The sequence below is a fragment of the Biomphalaria glabrata genome, chromosome 5 (assembly GCF_947242115.1).
Source record: "Biomphalaria glabrata chromosome 5, xgBioGlab47.1, whole genome shotgun sequence".
Lineage (NCBI taxonomy): Eukaryota > Metazoa > Mollusca > Gastropoda > Planorbidae > Biomphalaria > Biomphalaria glabrata.
This window is the reverse complement of record NC_074715.1, coordinates 7,538,632-7,557,087: the sequence shown is the minus strand read 5'-3', so window position 1 is coordinate 7,557,087 and position 18,456 is coordinate 7,538,632. Positions and strand designations below refer to the sequence as shown.

At 34.9% G+C, this 18,456-nt stretch overlaps 2 protein-coding genes across 3 annotated transcripts in view; both read right to left on the bottom strand.

Annotated features, from left to right (window-relative positions):
• Positions 1–2,080: 2,080 nt before the first annotated feature.
• Positions 2,081–2,779, bottom strand: LOC106074306 (piggyBac transposable element-derived protein 4-like). The gene has a single exon (XM_013235053.2). It carries the CDS (start codon positions 2,777–2,779, stop codon positions 2,081–2,083), a length of 699 nt encoding a protein of 232 aa, XP_013090507.2.
• A 4,168-nt stretch (positions 2,780–6,947) lies between these two features.
• LOC106057676 (uncharacterized) overlaps positions 6,948–18,456 on the bottom strand; it is a 47,123-nt gene continuing 35,614 nt past the window's right edge. Inside the window, exons 5-9 of one of the 2 annotated variants that reach the window (XM_056030793.1) lie at positions 15,391–15,588; positions 11,965–12,192; positions 10,162–10,266; positions 7,693–7,793; positions 6,948–7,347 (exon numbers count right to left, since the gene is read on the bottom strand). In XM_056030793.1, coding sequence (XP_055886768.1) covers positions 7,267–7,347; positions 7,693–7,793; positions 10,162–10,266; positions 11,965–12,192; positions 15,391–15,588 — 713 coding nt within the window. In that variant the 3' untranslated portion in view covers positions 6,948–7,266. The remainder of the gene's footprint in view (positions 7,348–7,692; positions 7,794–10,161; positions 10,267–11,964; positions 12,193–15,390; positions 15,589–18,456) is intronic. The other variant, XM_056030792.1, reaches the window with a different exon arrangement.

Below are 18,456 nucleotides of genomic sequence, written 5' to 3'. Positions count from 1 at the left end.
AAGAATGGACAGGCCTGCCATTGAGAGAGGTTCTAAACAAGGCAAAAAAAAAGGGAGGAATGGAGAAAGACGGTCGACAAATCTTGCCTGGTGCCCCAACGGTCCAACAGACTAAGGGATAGGTAAAGGTAAAAAAAACATAATAAACACAAAATGTATATGTGTAATCTTATGCGTGACTTTGTTTCTACTGATTATTATATTAACAATTACTGTTGATCGTGTCCTCATTTTGATAGTACAGGTTGGTATAGTACAGGTTGGTATAGTATAGGTTGGTATTGTACAGGTTGGTATAGTACAGGTTGGTATAGTACAGGTTGGTAAGGTACAGGTTGGTATAGTACAGGTTGGTATAGTACAGGTTGGTATACTACAGGTTGGTATAGTACAGGTTGGTAAAATACTGGTTGGTATAGTACAGGTTGGTATAGTACAGGCACGACTAGATTGACCCATGGAAAGAAGTAATTATCTTCTATTTTAAAAAGGAACGTCAGTAATTTATAATATAATGTTACGTTACGTTTCTCTCTCTCCTAATCAAGCCTTCTGTAAACACTCCTCAACATAACAAATCAAATTCAACAAGAACTTAACAATAAGAGTTCCAGATAATCTGGTACTTTAATAAGTCAATACAAGCAGCCAATACGACACAATGGGCAACAAGATAAACTGACTACAAATGTTACACTGAACATCACCCGTACTGCCATGCTAAACTCTAGTGTCTCTTCTGGACTCGTTTCACTTGAGGACTCCACCTGGACCGACCTCATGGTCTATTAACTCTTTCAGCCTGTTGCTAAAATAGCAATGGATGCGGGCCAAAATGGCTACCAGTTTTTGTTTACAATAGGGTTATGGAAATATTTTTTATCTCATAAACGGTACATTACAGATAAATAAAGTTATATATCAAATTAAAGCAAAGATCTTCACCAACACAACTCTTTTAATCTTTTTGTAGTTTATTTAATTTGTATGGATGATTTTACAGGTTGAATAGGATGGAAAAAAATAAAAGAGTAAAAAAATATTTTTTGTCTAGGTTTGTTATACATAATATATGTATAATATTGCTTGAAAAGAGTATATTTTGTACTCATTGTAAAGTAAATTCATTTTGATAAACATAAATTAAGTTTTTTTTCCTAATTTCTTGCTTATTTATTTTAATTAATTTTTTTTTTTCTAAATCGCATAAATTTTAATTAAACTACTTTTTTTCCATATCTATTATAAAATAACTTTTTTTTATTTCTTTATTATTACAGTCACCATAAATTATATATCAAACTACATAGATATGCATAAGAATTCCTTTTTACCCTTTCGTTATTCTCTTACATGTAAATAATTTGTAATTTCATGTCTTATATCATAGTCAATTTTTTTTCGCAGATTTTTTTTCTTTGCAATAACATAAATATATACACTTTATTTTTTTTTTGTATTGACCATTTTGACTAAATACGTTTTATTAATTAGAAAGAAGATTCATTTCTGAATAATTAGATATACAACACTTCAACATGCAGTGAAGATTATAAAACAGATAGACGCGTAGAGGTGTAAATCCAATTGGAAATTATTTTTGGCAAAAAAACAATATCCAGTGAAATAGGAATAATATTTACATTTTACACACACACACACACACACACACACACACACACACATATACATTTATTTACATTACATTGATGCTACTGCCACTACTCGAATGCTATTGTTTTGCCAGATCCTCATGGTATAGACGAAAACAATGTTTCACACAGAGCCGAGGTTGCGACGGGCAACCCGAGCAAAAGAATCTAGTGCGCTTCCGTTGTGATTGACTCTTGCAATAGACACAAAGGGCGATCATTCTCTTCATAATGAACAAGATGAGGCCCAGGTGCTATTTTGCTATCAGCTTTAACAGTCTTCACTTTCACCTGTCTGGGAACATCACCCAGTGCAGTGGCAGCATCAACTAAACCATGAATTACAGTTTCTTTAAATTTTGTTAAAGAAAGCTTTTTTGAAGGCTGGTCACATGTAACCTTGTGTGGCATTATAAATGATGAGGGCATTAATCTGTGCAATTTCTAATATTCATGCTTTTTCTAGAATGCACAGAATAATAAGAGAGCATTTGGTCTGCCCTGTCGCAACCATTCATCATCATATTGTAGTCGTGAACCATTTCTGGCTTCTCGACAACACTGCGCTTCTGTTGCACATTAATGATGCGATTGGTTGATTTTGTGGACACCATAATGCAAGGCTTCTTAGCTTTCTTATCCTGCCATGCCACACAAAGAGCACCTATATTGCCCACAGACTTGTAAAATTGAGTTTCTCTGTGACGCAGCTTTTGCTTCTTGAGCTCGGTAGGGAAATTTTTCCTAGCCAAGTTGACTGTCCCAGTATAATAAAATCTTTTCTGAGTTAGATATTCCAAGAGATCTGTTGATGTATAATATCTATCAGCACAAATATGATGCCCACTTTGAAGTGGTTGTAGAAGAGTATCAAATATTTTGACTGCATGGCTGGTAATACTGTTTGATGAGTCTGAGTAAGAAGGGTCACTTCCATAATAAGTGATAAAATTTATTACATAACCTGTATTGCTATCACACAGGCCATAATTTTGTATGTGGTGCTTTTCAGGCTTACTAGGGTTGTACTGTAATGGTCCAAACCTGCCTTTAAATCCTATCACCATCTCATCAATAGCAACCTCCTCAAAAGGATAAAATGCCTTTTGAAAATTTGAACACATCATCTTTACGAAGGGTTCAACTTTATCCTTAACGACCGAGACCGCTTCACCTACATGCATCATGCTAAAGAACAAGAACTCAAATCTAGCTCTTGTAAACATGGTATTAAACCATGGCTGATAATATATATATTAGACCAAAAGTCCCTGACAGACTTTTTGTTTTGTAGACCTATCGAAATAAAAACTGCGAGAAACTTGTACATTTCTGCAACATTTGTGTCTGTCCAATTGATTGTGTTTTTGAATCACAATTTTAGCATAATCATTTATGCTATCAACTAAAAATGTCATGATACAACCATCTACTAGCCTGGTAAAAACATCAAATGGTGTAGAATCTCTTGTCAAATCTAACTCAGAATTGACTCCACTTTTAGAAGGCTGGGACATTCTAAATGTATTGGCAGTACTGACAGGACAATTGTCAGCAACCCTCTCCCATTACCACACATCATTATTACCACTAGCTCTAGGTCTAAAATCATCTGGTTCTGCAATTGTAGCAATAATACCAGTCCCATAATTGTTAGTTTCACTGCCACTATCACTGTCAGAATCTGAGTCAACCACAGTATCATCATATCTAGCTCTTTTCTTCTTCAAAATGTTATCATATACACCATGATTTTCTGGCAAATATGTTGAATCATCTTCACTATCACTATCACTAGAACTTTCTAAAGCTAAAAACAATTGAGTAGCTTGTGCTACCGTTAATCTTTTAGGCCTACCACTAACACCACTGCATCCAGGCATAGCATCCATGTTTGTTTATGTTTGCTAAGCAACAAACTAATTAAAATATTATTAAAACAAAAAACAAAACAATCCAGGTTATTGCATAAAGATGCTTAAAAAAGGAAGGTTTCGTTTCTTTTTACTATTTTTGTTTTTAGAAATAACTTTAAAAACTCTAACTACAAGAAACGGACTAATTTTAGCCCCCCCCCCCCCGCAAAAGCCAGTATACTGGCAAAACAGGCTGAAAGAGTTAACAGTCCCGGTGTCATCGCTGTCCTGTCCTGTACTTGACTGCCTTACACACACTGTCTCTGGTCCACAAAGGCTTCTCATCACATGGTCAGAAGTCTTAGAAAAGTAATGATCTTTATTTTTCAAAGTTTAAAAATAATGCAAAATCCTTTCTCGGATTTTCTTTAGAATGAGCTATTAATCACAGAACTAAATATTAATGCAAATATATGAAATAAGGCCATTTCCTGTTAGTTTCCTAGATCGAAATAATTCATGTCTGTTGATTTTAATCATCGGATGTACATTTAAATAGATTGATTACCGAGATCTTTCTAGATTATGTATCTAAAAATTGCAAAATAATAACTATGAGTCGAGAGTTCTCTTACTTTTGATGTTCTAGATCTAGATCTAAAAATTAAATTATATATTACATAGGTTAGGGTTGGAAAAAAACTATAATTTTTCTAACTACTTTACAAAACAACGCCTTGTTTCAACTTTTAAAAAAACTGTCACATTTTTTGTTGTGTTACAAGATCTCCATGTCCAGTCTAGATATAATATATATGTCAATGGTACTGCGATTCCGCTCTCTTGTGAATGGAATACACCTAGTGCACTTTGGATGGAAGTTTGTAGCTTCGAGTTGGCAACAATTCTTAAGTTTAAAAATATAAATATATATAATACAATTAGAATATACTAAGCAAGTAACTACTATTTGTAAAATGAATGTAAATAAACCTAAACAATTAAAATCTTTTTGTTGAAAGCTTTTGATGGAGACAAATAAGCTTACAGTTGTTTATTATGTATAATAGATACAAAAATATCTGAGACGTAATCATGCGTATCAAAGAGCACGCTCTGCATTCAGAGTCAACGAAAACAACCTTTAGTGACCTCTCTCTTCTCTTACAAGCTCAATTTTGTCTCTCTTTGTCTCTCTCTTCTCTCGCTTTTCTCTTTCTCTCTTCTCATTCTCTTTCTCACTTCCTATCTCAATTTTTTCATTTTTTCTCATTTTGTCTCTTCTCTCTCGCTTTTCTCTCTCTCTCTCTTTCTTCCTATATCAATTTTCTCTCTCTTTGTCTCTCTTCTCTCGCTTTTCTATTTCTCTCTCTTCTCTTTCCTCTCTTTTACTATTTCAATTTTTCTGTCTCTGTCTCTCTTATCTCGCTCTTACTATTTCAATTTTTCTCTCTGTTTCTGTCTCTCATTTCTCTCTTCTCTATCTCTCTCTTACTATTTAAATTTTTCTCTCTTTGTCTCTTCTCTTCTCTCTCTATCTCTCTTTTCTCTCTTACTATCTCAATTTATATATCTCTCTCTCTCTCTGCCTCTCTTGTTCGCCCTATTTATTTCACTATTTTTCTCTCTTTTGCTGTCTTTTTCTGTCTTTCTCTTTCATTATTTCTCTTTCTCTCCTCCCTTTTTCTATGTCTCTTTCTTTAACTCTCTTTGTCCTCTGTTTCTTTCTCTGTGTTTCTTTCTCTTTCCTGACCACTTCAATGTCTATATTACTGTAAATACCGAAACAACTTGCCAAGTCTTGGTGCAGCAATTACTTTTTCTCCTCTAAAAGAAAGCCGTTGTCTTTCAATACAATGTATGTTATTCAAGTAAATACATACTAACAGGAGACGCTTTTTTTCAACAAGAAATAATTCTGCATATTTCTAAAACAATTTTACACACAGTTTATAAATATATGTATTGATTGAGACAGGAAAATGTACATAATCACTTCACATTGACCTGCCAATAGGCGAAAAGGGCGACAAATCAGTATTAGCCTGCAGGTTTACGAAATGGCGAGTAGCGAGCGGCCAAAGTCGGCATTTAAAGTTCATAAGCAGAATTTTTATTTGTAATTTGTATTTTGATAATCATATTATATTTGAATTACCACAAAACAGACGAATTAGTTTATTATAGAAAATGATTAACATCTGTCACTACTTGTTACCACAATAGGACCTAATTCAATAGACCGCCAGCGGACAATAGCTTTGTCTGCATGAGATGCGGGAAAATATGTAGGTCGTAATTGGGTTCGCGTAGTCATGTGAAAGACTGCACTCATCCTTAATCTTCGTAATCGAAGACATTGCCATTATTATATTTGATCTAGCAGCTTGTGGTGGCTTAGTAGGTAGGCACTTGCCTTCTCAACCTAGGGGTCTCGGGTGCAAATCTAGGTAAACATTTTTTTTAATTTCGGGATTTTTAGGATGCACCTTACTCAACTATGGATACCTGACATATTATTGGAAAAAATAATGGCGATTTATCATTGCGCTGGCCACTTGAAGTAAGATCCACAAGATAGGAATATTTATAGGTGCCGTATTTGTGAAGTGTAAACATCCATATCTATTAAATGAACTGATAGTTATAAAAATATAGTTCCATGTGAGCCTGGCCTAACTGATGTTATTGAATGATTATCTATTTTATTTTATTGTTTTGAAAAGTCCCAATCTCTCATTCAAGGCCCAGGGAAGACAGTATTTAGTAATACAAATTATTTAAACACATATTTTAAAAAAACAACGAACGAAACCGTTTGCATAAATGTGTTCAACATATGCTGAAAAGTCATCTCCCTTACTAAATATTTCCCGGTATTTGTTTTACTATTTATAGTGAATAATTGTAAAAAATGGTGTATTTTTAAGAGAAAATAAAAAACTGCTCCAGTGGTTAATTTAAAAAAAATATAAAAATTTTTTTGCTTTCAGAAAAGAAAAAAGTAACTGCATTACCGAAGCAGTCTGATTGACCTGACTTATCATTCATCCTCTTATTTTCGTAAGGAGACTTCAGGAATGTAGAAATATGGATAAAACACAGAGGACTGGGGGCGGGGGTGCAACCTGGCAAGGGCTGCAATATTAAAATAGAAATAATCATTTCTGACTTTTAAGCTAATAATTAAGCTAAAAATAATTTTAAAATACACTCATACACAAGCAAAATTTTTTTTACTAATGAAAAAAAGTTGCGACAAATATTATCACATATACTTGCATAAATGTATAGCCACATGGAATATTGGAAACTGTTACAACTTAAAGACTATTTAGCTATTTCAAAGATAACAGAAATTAAATTCCAAAACTCTTATCATCCCGTCTAAAATTATGTTTTAACACAAACACATACGCAAAAAAAATTGATATGTATCATATTTTTAAAGGCAGAATAAACAAAAACTTAAATAATCATAATGGAGCTAAAACATTCAGTGCTAAGTCGACCACGTTGCCTTAACGTCCTGCTTTGGCTTCAATAACATATGCTAATATATTCAAACATGTTATAGAATCTTGTTTTTCATAGGCAACAATGTCGGACATAATGCTTACGTTCGAAGTACACATCCGCTGATCAAAGCACATGTGGAAGAAATAACGTGTTCAATTAGTGGCGAAAATGCGAAATATTTAGCCATATCTAAAAATATTAACTAACCTGTAATTAATTGACAAATTGGTTATTTTCTTTTATTGATTCATGTATTGTTTTTGCCAATGAATAATTGTGCAAAGTTTTAACTTGATCCGAAATTTCTTTTGAAGTAACGTCTGTAAAATATAAGTTAAGATAACTCACAATATACTTACTTTCAATAGAAGACTCACAAAAGTAGACTTAACATATTGCTCGAGAGTCATGAAATGAACCCTATATATCTTATAGGTTTTTATGGGTTTTTATAGGTTTTTATGGGATTTTAAGTAGAAACTTCACAAACAGAATATATTCTAAAAAGGTTTAATTTGTATTAACTCCCTTTCATTATTTAATGCACAAGAACCTGAACCCTATTTTCAACTCCCTTGTTATCGATTGTTTATAGTGGTCTACAAAATCAAAAGATACACTACACTATATAGTGGTATGAGCCTAACGTCTGGTAGACAACTGACCTGACAGACATCTTTGTGACCCTGAACAATCCTAAGAAGATTCTTGCTTCCTGTGAGAGAGAGATACTGCTCCAGACTAGCAACATCATCACAGCATTCTTCTGTTAAGGGGAAACGACAATATTTTTTTTTGCCATTAACGAATCTTGAAGTTGGCAGTACCAGAGAATGAATATTAATTCTTTAAACTAAGTTATAGTAATGTCGGCTGATGCAGTGTATTTACCTTGCAGAAAACTCGGAGCCACTAACTTACTAAAGGGAACGTTCGGATGTTACCTAACGCCAAAAATAAACTTTTTTATCCTTTGTAACAACTTTGAATATTACAATAAATTCATTAATTATTATTTTCCCAAATTTCTTTTTTTTTCTTTGTATTGATAGAAATAATGAAGGAAAAAGTATAGACTTCTTTAGGGGATTCGAACTAATCATCTACATTATATATATATATATATAAAGCATAAAGTAATACGTATGTAAGTATGTATGTATGTATGAGTGTATGTCCCTAATAGAAATCAAACCCGTTTGACCAATCTTGATAAAACTTGGCATAAATGATTCTTGGGTACTAACTGGAACCGTAACGTATATATAATAGCCTTAAAAAAAAACAATTTGCCCAACTCTATGAAAGTATTACTATTTCATGGATCTAGGTCATATAGCCATGTTTACATGAGACAATATTGAAAGGATCTAGATCTAATTTTAAGAACTATACATTGCAAAGATAATTTTTTAATTGACACATGAAAATACAAAATACAGTCCATTTATTTCATTATTTAATAAAACAAATTAAGCTTTAAATTTGTCATTCAAAAGCATTTTTACATATATTAGTTCATATCTGCGAATTTAGACGTCCTAACGTACTTTATATCCCATTCATCATACATACATATATATATATATATATATATATATATATATATATATATATATATATATATATATATACAAAGAGCTAAAATCAGTTTGAAAAAGGTACATACCCTAAGTCCTTAGCATGAAGAACGTATGTTCTATTCATGCAACACTTGGAAGAAACAACATTCAAAGAAATTTTTCCGTTGGTTTATTAAAATTCTGTCCTCGCTTTTGCTAAATTGTGATCAAGTGGCGAAGGAGCAAAAACGTGAGGAAGGGCAAAGTTCGAGTCAGTGGCAAAGGTTACGCGTTGTTTTTCTCTTTGTTGTTGGTGGTGGTGGTGACGATTGTGGTGATGCTAGTCTTGTTGTTGATAGTGGTATAGCTGGTTGTAGTGGTGGAAGTGGTTTCGATTGTGTTGACGGTGGTGAATGTGTCATGTAGGTGATGATTTTTTTTATTTATTTTGTTGATGGTGGTAATGATTGTGGGCATGGTTATTATTGTGGTGGTGAGAAATTCGGTAGTGGTAAATTCGGTTATAGTGATGGTAGTGGTAATTGTAGTTATTGTTAGTGATTTTGTTTTGATTTTAACTTGTGAATGTGGTTCTATGGAGATAATTGTGGTGCTTGTGAATATGATGTGGTGTTGGTTGTTGTGACTGTGCTGTTTGTGATGTTGATTGTGGTAGTGGTGGTCATGTTGTGATCATTTTAAGAGCTGAGGTGAAAAAGAAATGGGTTCTTGCCTTTCATACATTAAGCAATCTATTATTAGCTATGCTTCCTAGAACACCTGAGATAATCTAGAAAATGAGAGGGAGGACATCTATATGGCTTAGAGGACATCTATATGGTTTAGAGGACATCTATATGACTTAGAGGACATCTATAGGGCTTAGAGGACATCTATAGGGCTTAGAGGACATCTATAGGGCTTAGAGGACATATGTGTGGCTTAGAGGACATCTATATGGCTTAAAGGACATCTATATGGCTTAGAGGACATCTATATGGCTTAGAGGACATCTATATGGCTTAGAGGATATCTATATGGCTTAAACAGACACAAAAAAGCGAAGGGTAGCATGATGCTGTCATGAAGTCTCATGTGGATGTTGGCTCGATCTGACTCTCTTCCACCAAGACACTAAGGTGTATTGAGGAAAACGTCACTGAATCACCCAATGTTCACGTCACCAATTCATAGCTTCCCTTTGTTTTCATCTTCTCTTTCATTATACGTGTGACTTACCTCCCCCTCTCGCTACCACTCTAAACTCTAAGCAATTAAAGTGAATGTTTGATCTTGGTAGAATTAGGTTTTACAGTTCAAACTAAATTTCACTAATACCAAAATAATTTCTTAAAATAAAATGACATTGCTTCTGCCTGTTAGCAACTCGCAAACTTGGAAGGAAGAGTCAATTTTGATATCTGAGGCTTTGTAACTTTGTAAGGATAGGGAAATCAAAATGGGAAAATCGTACACAATTTAGACGGATGGAATTTTGTATGCAAGCGACTTCCCGTCAATATTTTTTTATTCATTTCTTTTATACTGTTCTAACCAGTCTATATATCTCACCTTCATGGATTAGGTGACAAGAGCCCTCTTCTTGTGTACAAGTGACTGGACAATAGGAAGGACACGACTGGTTGCAGTAGAGTCCCCAGGTACCAGGTAGACATTCTGTCATAAAGTTATGAAAAGCAAATAAAAACTACTTACTTAATTCATGGTAAATCAGTCAAAAATTCAAAACATCTAGGTGTAATTATAAATGAAAAGTTATCATGGAATCTTGATATTGATGAAATTAATGAAAAATCCAGCCTGGTTTATTCAAAATAATTTTTTACAAATCAAACGAAAATATAAAATTAAAATGCTATTCAACTTTAGTTAGGTCAATATTAGAATATGCATCCTCTGTTAGGTATCCCTCAACTCAAGAAAACATAAAGAAACTAGAACAAATACAAAATACAGCAGTGACATTTATAACATACAAATATTCAAATTTGATTAGAGTAACACCATTAGTAAAATTACTAAACTAAGAGACACTTCAGGACAGAAGAATAACAAGTTTAGTGACTAGGGACCTATAAAACAGAAAACACTAAATCATAATTTACAAATAGAAAAACAAAACCTAATGAAATACTAAAGAAAAGACACAAAGATAGAGGCACATTTCTTATCCCATATGCTAGAACAAATTCGAACAAGTGCTCCTTCTTCCCATGTGCCATTAGAGAATGAAATGGGTTGCCTGAATCAGCCAGGAAAACCAACGACTTAGTAGAGTTTAAGTCATTGATTAAAATGCATGACTAGATTGACACATGAAACGCGTAGGACGTAATTATCTTCTTTTTGTAAAGTACTATATGAGATAAGATAACTGTCGAACTATAAGGCATAGCTGTTCACACCGTGTTTGCCTAATAAAATAATAATAATAATAATTTATTATCCATAAGGAAATTTTTCTTATAATTTATGCATTACACCCAAGAAAACATTATAACTAAAGAAAAAAAAATTAAAACCATTCGTAAGCTTCGTTGCACTATGGCTCCATGCTATGGTAGTCCACCGGAATTAACCTTACCTGCGTTCGCCTTTGGTCCGCGGAATGGCTTTTTAAGAGGCCGTCAAGATAGCTTTCTCAATGAGGCTACATGTACGATTGATGTACTCAAAGTTTATATCAATTTCTCCCAAGAGTGTAACCGATACACACTGGACTGCACCCTAATTGTATCCGATACACACTGAATTACACGCTAATTGTATCCGATACACATTCTGGAACACACGCTAATTGTATCCGACACACTCTGGAACACACGCCAACTAGCCTTCTTGCATATATATATATATATATATATATATATATATATATATATATATATATATATATATATATATATGAGTAAATTGTGTGTTTTCCGTTGTACTAACTACTAATAATGTACACATCTTAAAATTAAACAAGATTTACTAAGCAGTGTTTCTAGTTATTTATTACTAGTGTTTCTTGTATTACAGAGACCATGAACCTTTTAGACGGTTGACATAACATCTTTCAAATGTCAGGAATGAGGAATCGACTATTAAACAACCCACATGTCAACCACCAGTTTAATTATTATTCATCTATTTTGAATAGTTGTAGATTGTTTGTATTTCATAGCTTCTGATATTTGTGCAGAAAATTTTGAAACCTGCCTCTTTACTTTTAATGCTTTAACAAACAGGGTGGATCTCTTTCAGGAAACCGCCTCTGAGTTTGTGTTAAAACACACACTCTTTTTGCAACCTTGTTTTCTTAAACAAAATTTGCTCGTAATTGTCTCTAATTGTCTAGAGGCTACTTACCACCAAATATTTGCAGCTCAACTAACGTTAAGATTGGTCTCTCTGTAATTACAGGTTTTTTATATGTAGCGTACACGATGATTTTAATGACTGTCCTTCCAGCAATAACAACAGTATAGTTGTGCAAAGGTTCACTGTTATTATCTTTATAACGGAATTGGGGATCACCGTTCTCGTCTAGTGCCTTCAATTCAAAGTTTTGAAGGCGGTGACCTATCGGGTAGTTATCTGAAAAGAAAAAAAATGCTATTAGATTAGCATCGATTGTTAGGAAGACGTTTATCCAAATTAATAACATTGTTTAAGCCTAGACTGACATCATAGCAATATTTCTAAATAATTAGTCTACCGAAAGAAAGCTACATACAGTAAAAAAAAAAAAAAGCATTAGCTTCAGCCTTTGAAGAAAAGCGAGCCAAACAAAAGGTACAAGACATAAGAATTACTTTTTTAGAAACTTATTTATTTTAAGATAAAATAAGCTATATCTATATATTATTGTCTATCGTAATGCATGTGAGTTGTATTCATCGTGCCTAGTAATGTAGTCAATAGAAAATATTGATAAACAATATCTGTGTCTGCTATGAAGTTTGTATTAGAAAATAAATTCGTCTATGCATTTTACTCATTCTTTACTACACAGAAATACTTTACGAGCCTTGCGTGTAGCAAAGTCATACAGTCTATCATAAAAATTCTGTTTCCTACATAGATCACGCTCAATAGCAAAAATTACGAAATGTTTCAATCTATCTTTGAGAATTGTTGACCCCAAGTAATTCTTCATTAGTTTGAGGCGCGAGAAGCTTCTTTCACCAGATTACACATTTACAGCTGATGCATAATGTCTCGAGTAGGCTAAGATTGGCGTTTTCCATATTGAATGACACCCAAAATGACAATATATTTCCGTATATTTTAAGAACTTTTTCGTATATTTTGCGATTCGGGAATTTTCCAGGAGTTCCTGGTAAATCGCCAGGAGGGCGCGGGAAATCTGTTTTAAGTTATAAAATGGTTTAATTAAATAATTTATGCACCTTGAATTAGCGCGGGTCCTATGAAAGTGCGGGTCTTATGAAAGCGCGGGTCCAATGAAAGCGCGGGTCCCTATGAAAGTGCGGGTCCTATGAAAGTACGAGTCCTATGAAAATCTCTTTTAAGTTATAAAATGGTTAAATTTAGTAATTTCTACACCTTGAATTAGAACGGGCCCTATGAAAAGTGCGGGTCCTATGAAAGTGTGGGGCCCCTTGCGGTCGCATAGATTTCAGGCCGGCCCTGCAAAATAGCGGCGTATGCTAAGCCGCCGGTCGACTAGGTAGTAATATTTTCCATTCGGTGTCCTAGTTGCCTTGCATGATAATGAGAGTTCTCAAAGCTCTCTTGCTTAGCAACATTTGGTTATGTGTGGTACTTAATAGGACAGGTCTCAAGTGTGATCTGTAAGAACGAGTTAACAACAATAACACTTTAAGCATTTAGTAAACATGACAAGGGTAGCACTTCTGATAGCAGTGAATTTAGTGTCCTTTTTTCCCTATCTTCTCTACTTTAGATTCATCAGCTTCACGCTATTATATCATGTTATTATTTTGTGTGTGTCACTGTGTGTGTCGCTGTGTGGTATAAGATGGTTGCTATAGCATAAAATATACGCTATACAAAAACAATGTTAAACTAAAGAAATAATAAAAATTTAACAAAAAACCCTCAACACATACTAATATGTACTGTCTGAGGTGTCTAAATGTAATATTCTGCTATTATTCTTTTAAAAATTCGCAGTTCAAATAATCAAATCCGCTATACTCTGAACTATAATAATAGGATTTTAAGTTTCCAGTAGGTTTTGAGGTTAAAAAACCTCTTCAATAAATAAAGGAAAGCGAACCCCATAATCAATAAAAAAAAAACAAAAAAAAACTTAAGCAGATTAAACTCATCAAATTCCATTTGAGTAGCCAAATGTGTTTTGAACTAAAAAAAATCCACCTCCTAATGGTTTTGAAATTAATTTCTCCTTTGACGAAAATCTAAATCAAACTAGTCACCAAATTGTATGATCGTAGCTCTGATTGTAGGGGTGGGGATGGGGGGGGGTGGGGGGTTAATAAAACCTAAAATAAAACTACAGTCTATAAATTCCATAATGTGTCCAAGAGGTTTGAGTTTAAACCCCATTCCAATAGCAAAAAAACAACACAAAGCTAGTCACTAAATTACAACTAAAGAAGGGTTTGAGTTTATCTTTAGTATTTTTCAATTAAAAAGCTTGTTAGGACGTTATATAAACTAGAGAAGGCATGTGAAAGGAAGATGTCACTCCAGTCGCTTCAGTGCGAGACAGTAGAAAAAAGATGTGTACGGCTCGATGCAAGTTAACTAGAGTAAAGCTTACTGGAGTGGACTAGAGTAGGTAGAGTTAATATAAGAGTCAGTATAGTAGAGGAGAGCGGTATTCAGTTGATACATTGAAGTGCAGAGAAATAACCGTGAAGTGCGGAACTTAGGACATTCTTCTACACTATGTGTGCACAGTTACAGTGACGAATCACTAGACATTTATTAGTAAATGAAATTATCGGAAGTGGAAATTGAAGTTGTCAAGTTCTTTGCACTGATTTTATTAGCGTGTCTGCAAGTACTTTTAGCAAGAAGAAGAGAATCGCGTAACAATAATATATATATTGTAGCGAATCTCACTAGCTAGGCTCTCTGCAAACTGCACCACACGACACCACCAACTTTAAATAACTTGACAACTCAAGATTCCAAATAAATGTAATAGTTTAATGTCAATAAATGACAGCCAATACTGTACAATTGGCAACTCGTAACACAAGACTGTACAAATATTTCTCCGTTAATATGTCTCCGTTAATAGCCGTACCGCCGTATCAACTCTTGCACTGGTCTCTCCGTCTCGTCTCCGACTTGTACTGAGCCGTCGTACTGAACCGTAGATGTGGAAGTTGTGACTCACTCGACTAAGATAAGTGAGATAAGATAAGATAAGATACTTTTTATTAGTCCAATCAAATGAAAATTCCGTTTGACTACAAATGACCACCTTAGCGTAACGACTGTCACAATAACACTATAGTTGAAAATAGGAACAACATTTACACACGAAACACACACAACTAGCGCTTTATGAATCGATCGATCGATAGAAAAGATAGATAGATAGATAGATAGATAGATAGATAGATAGATAGTTAGATAGATAGATAGATGGATAGATAGATAGATAGATAGATAGATAGATAGATAGATAGATAGATAGATAGACAGATAGATAGATAGATAGATAGATAGATAGATAGATAGATAGATAGATAGATAGATAGATAGATAGATAGATAGATAGATGAGAGGGAGATATGATTTTTTTAAAGAATTTTAGAAAAAAAAACTTACTGCCATCGTACATTCGGTTATAGAGAACAATGCGAGTGACTAAGCGTGGGTTGGGCAATGTCACGTTCAAAGAAGGTTTATCTTCGTTTTCTGTGTGTGACCATGTATTAAAGTTACCATCAACTGCTAAGGATGCAATCTCCGTGCCTTCATAGTTAGACGATTGGTTAGCCATTTGTTTCAGTGCAAAGTCAACACCTGAAGATACAAGGACTATTTAATAGTATTCATATAGAGCATCTTTCATGCTTAAATCTCGCTTAAGATGTACACAGTTATCTACACACTGAAAATCTTGATTTACAGTTAAATCTAAACAAATGCTATCACAATTACTCGAACTGTCATACCTAACTCATGATCGCTATTCATTTTCACAAATTCACCAAAGTACAATAAGTTACCATGTGTTAACTATTTTCCCTGCGGCAGTTACCATGGCTATTGTAGTCCTAAAGAACACTAAAGCACTACGTCTCGTCATGGTATCAGCTGTAATGCTAAAACATGGGGACAGTGCCTTATTGACAGAACGACAGTTCTTCTGAATCTTGTGACAACTCCTTAAGTCCTTGAGGACTTGCAAAAAAGAGTGATTGTAAAGCTTCCTAAAAAAACTATCAGATTGCAACAACTAAAGAGGCGTTACCTTCCTCTGGGTTTCAGGCAAAATTTTCAGCATTGTTCTGTTGAGACAACTTCACGAGGCTGTGGACTAGAGACTCAGAGAAGAATAAGCAGCCTTCCTAAGAGGCAGATCATGTGCTGAGAAGATCTGAAAATCTCACAGAACAAAGCCTCGAATATCAACAGCGACTAATAATCAGTTTCGTAGACTTCAATAAGGGCTTTCTGATAGTATCCATCGAGATTCACTATAGAACATTGTCAGAGAATATGGCATCCCAGAAAAAACTAATCAAAATCCTACGACACCTATACACCCAATCTAGCTGCTGCATTAAAGCAGAATTAGGAACAACAGAGTTGCTATTCTCATCAGATCAATGTCACAATAAAAGGTTAATAATAACACTTGATGAACCAAACCTATGACATACGAACATTTGAACATAAACATATATATATATATATATATATATATATATATATATATATATTGTTACGAATGAACAGTGACAGGTAGAGGTCACTATGTTTGACCCCGGCGAGATGACACAGCACCGAGTGTTATCTGGAATCTATGCATGTAAACAAAGTCAGGATGGGACGTGCCTCACGTGTTGTTCCAGAGGACGAACAGATTTACGAAGGGGGGGGGGGCATTGTGACAAATGAACAGTGACAGTTAGAGGTCACTACGTGTGACCTCGGCGAGATGACACTGCAGCAGGCATCCTCTGGGATCGACATGTATAAACAACAACAGGATGTGATGTTTCCTCCCATGTTGTTCCAGAGGGTACTAGCAGTGTTTTTGCAACAATAGACAAGCGATTAGGGACTCTTTATAAACCAGAGATGTTCATGTGAAAAGAGTCAGTACAGTCGTCGATACTGTTCTCTACTGTGCGAGACAGTAGAAGAGAGTGGACTTGAGCCCCATGTTACAGTGACGAATTGTTATAGTTATAATTCAATAAAGTTATATAAAGCTGAAAGTTGAGTCGTCAAGTTCTTTGCAGTGTTTCTTTTATTTGTGTGCCTAGTACATTTAGCCAGAAAATCAGAAATACGTAACAATTGGTGTCAGAAGTGGGATCTTTTCTGGCTGAAATGTCTTCGAGGAAACTACTTAACCAGCTGTTGGTCAAAGAATTAAGGCAAGAACTTCGTGAGAGAGGTCTGCAGCTCAATGGTAACAAAGAAACACTAACAGAACGCCTAAGACAGGCCCTTATTGAGGAAGATCAAGATCCAGATGAATACATATTTGAATTAAACCCAGATATGACAGAGATCCTGTGTAACATGCAGGGCCAGATGGACTTAATGAAGGAGAGCTTCAAGAAAATAAACGCCATGAATGAAAAAGTAAATGAACAGATGAGCTCTATGAACGAGAAGATTGACCAGAGAGTCAACACTGTGGAAAAAGAAATGGAAGAGATAAGGACTCATGTCCAAGAACAACTGAGTAAGGAACGGGGTACTAGAACAAAAACATTAGTGCCCGAAATCTCTGGGAAGATAAAGCCGCCTGTGTTTGATGGATCCATCTCATGGACTGTTTACAAAAGACAGTTTGAGGCAGCGGCCAAGGTTAATAACTGGAACACTGAAGAAGAGAAAGCGACTGCTCTGGTGTTAGCTTTAAGAGGGAAGGCAGCAGAACTGCTTCAGTCAATAACAAATCAACAAGATTACGCTGCCATTGTTAAGGCTATGGAGCTCCGTTACGGAGACGAACATTTACAAGAAGTTTATAGAGTTCAGTTGAAAACCCGACAACAACGCTCCGGTGAAACCTTGCAAGAGCTAGAGGCGGACATAGAACGTCTTGCTCATTTGGCATATCCAACAGCAGCACAAGACTTTCTGGACGTCATTGTCACTGATGCATTCATTGATGCTATTCGAGATCCAGAACTGAAGAAGGCAATAAGAATCAGCGGTAAGCGCAAATCCAGCGAAGCTCTGGTCTACGCCCTCTCCTATGAAGCCGCCAAAGACGCCTCTAAGAATATCCATCATGGGCGTATGCTGGAAGTCCAAGAAGAAGATCTTACACAACTTCTCAGAAGGGTAACTGAAGTGCTAGAAGAACGCAGACCAAATAAGAAGCAAGAAGGACAGAATAGAACCAGTGTACGTTGTTGGAATTGTGGAGAACCTGGCCATCTACAAAGGAACTGCACGAGAAGATTTCCCCGACAAACAGAGTATCAATACAGACCGGAGACAGATGCAAGGTCAGGTGCTCATGTCTACCAGGGAAACTAACTTTCGCCGGTTTTATGGGGCAAAAATCGGCGATCAAGAACAAGACAGCCCCATCGCAATATGTAATATTCTTGACCTGATCAGAAACTGTAATAATGATATCACGATCGTTAATTCCACCAAACCTTTCAATCCACAAATTACCAAGCTCCTGACAGAAAT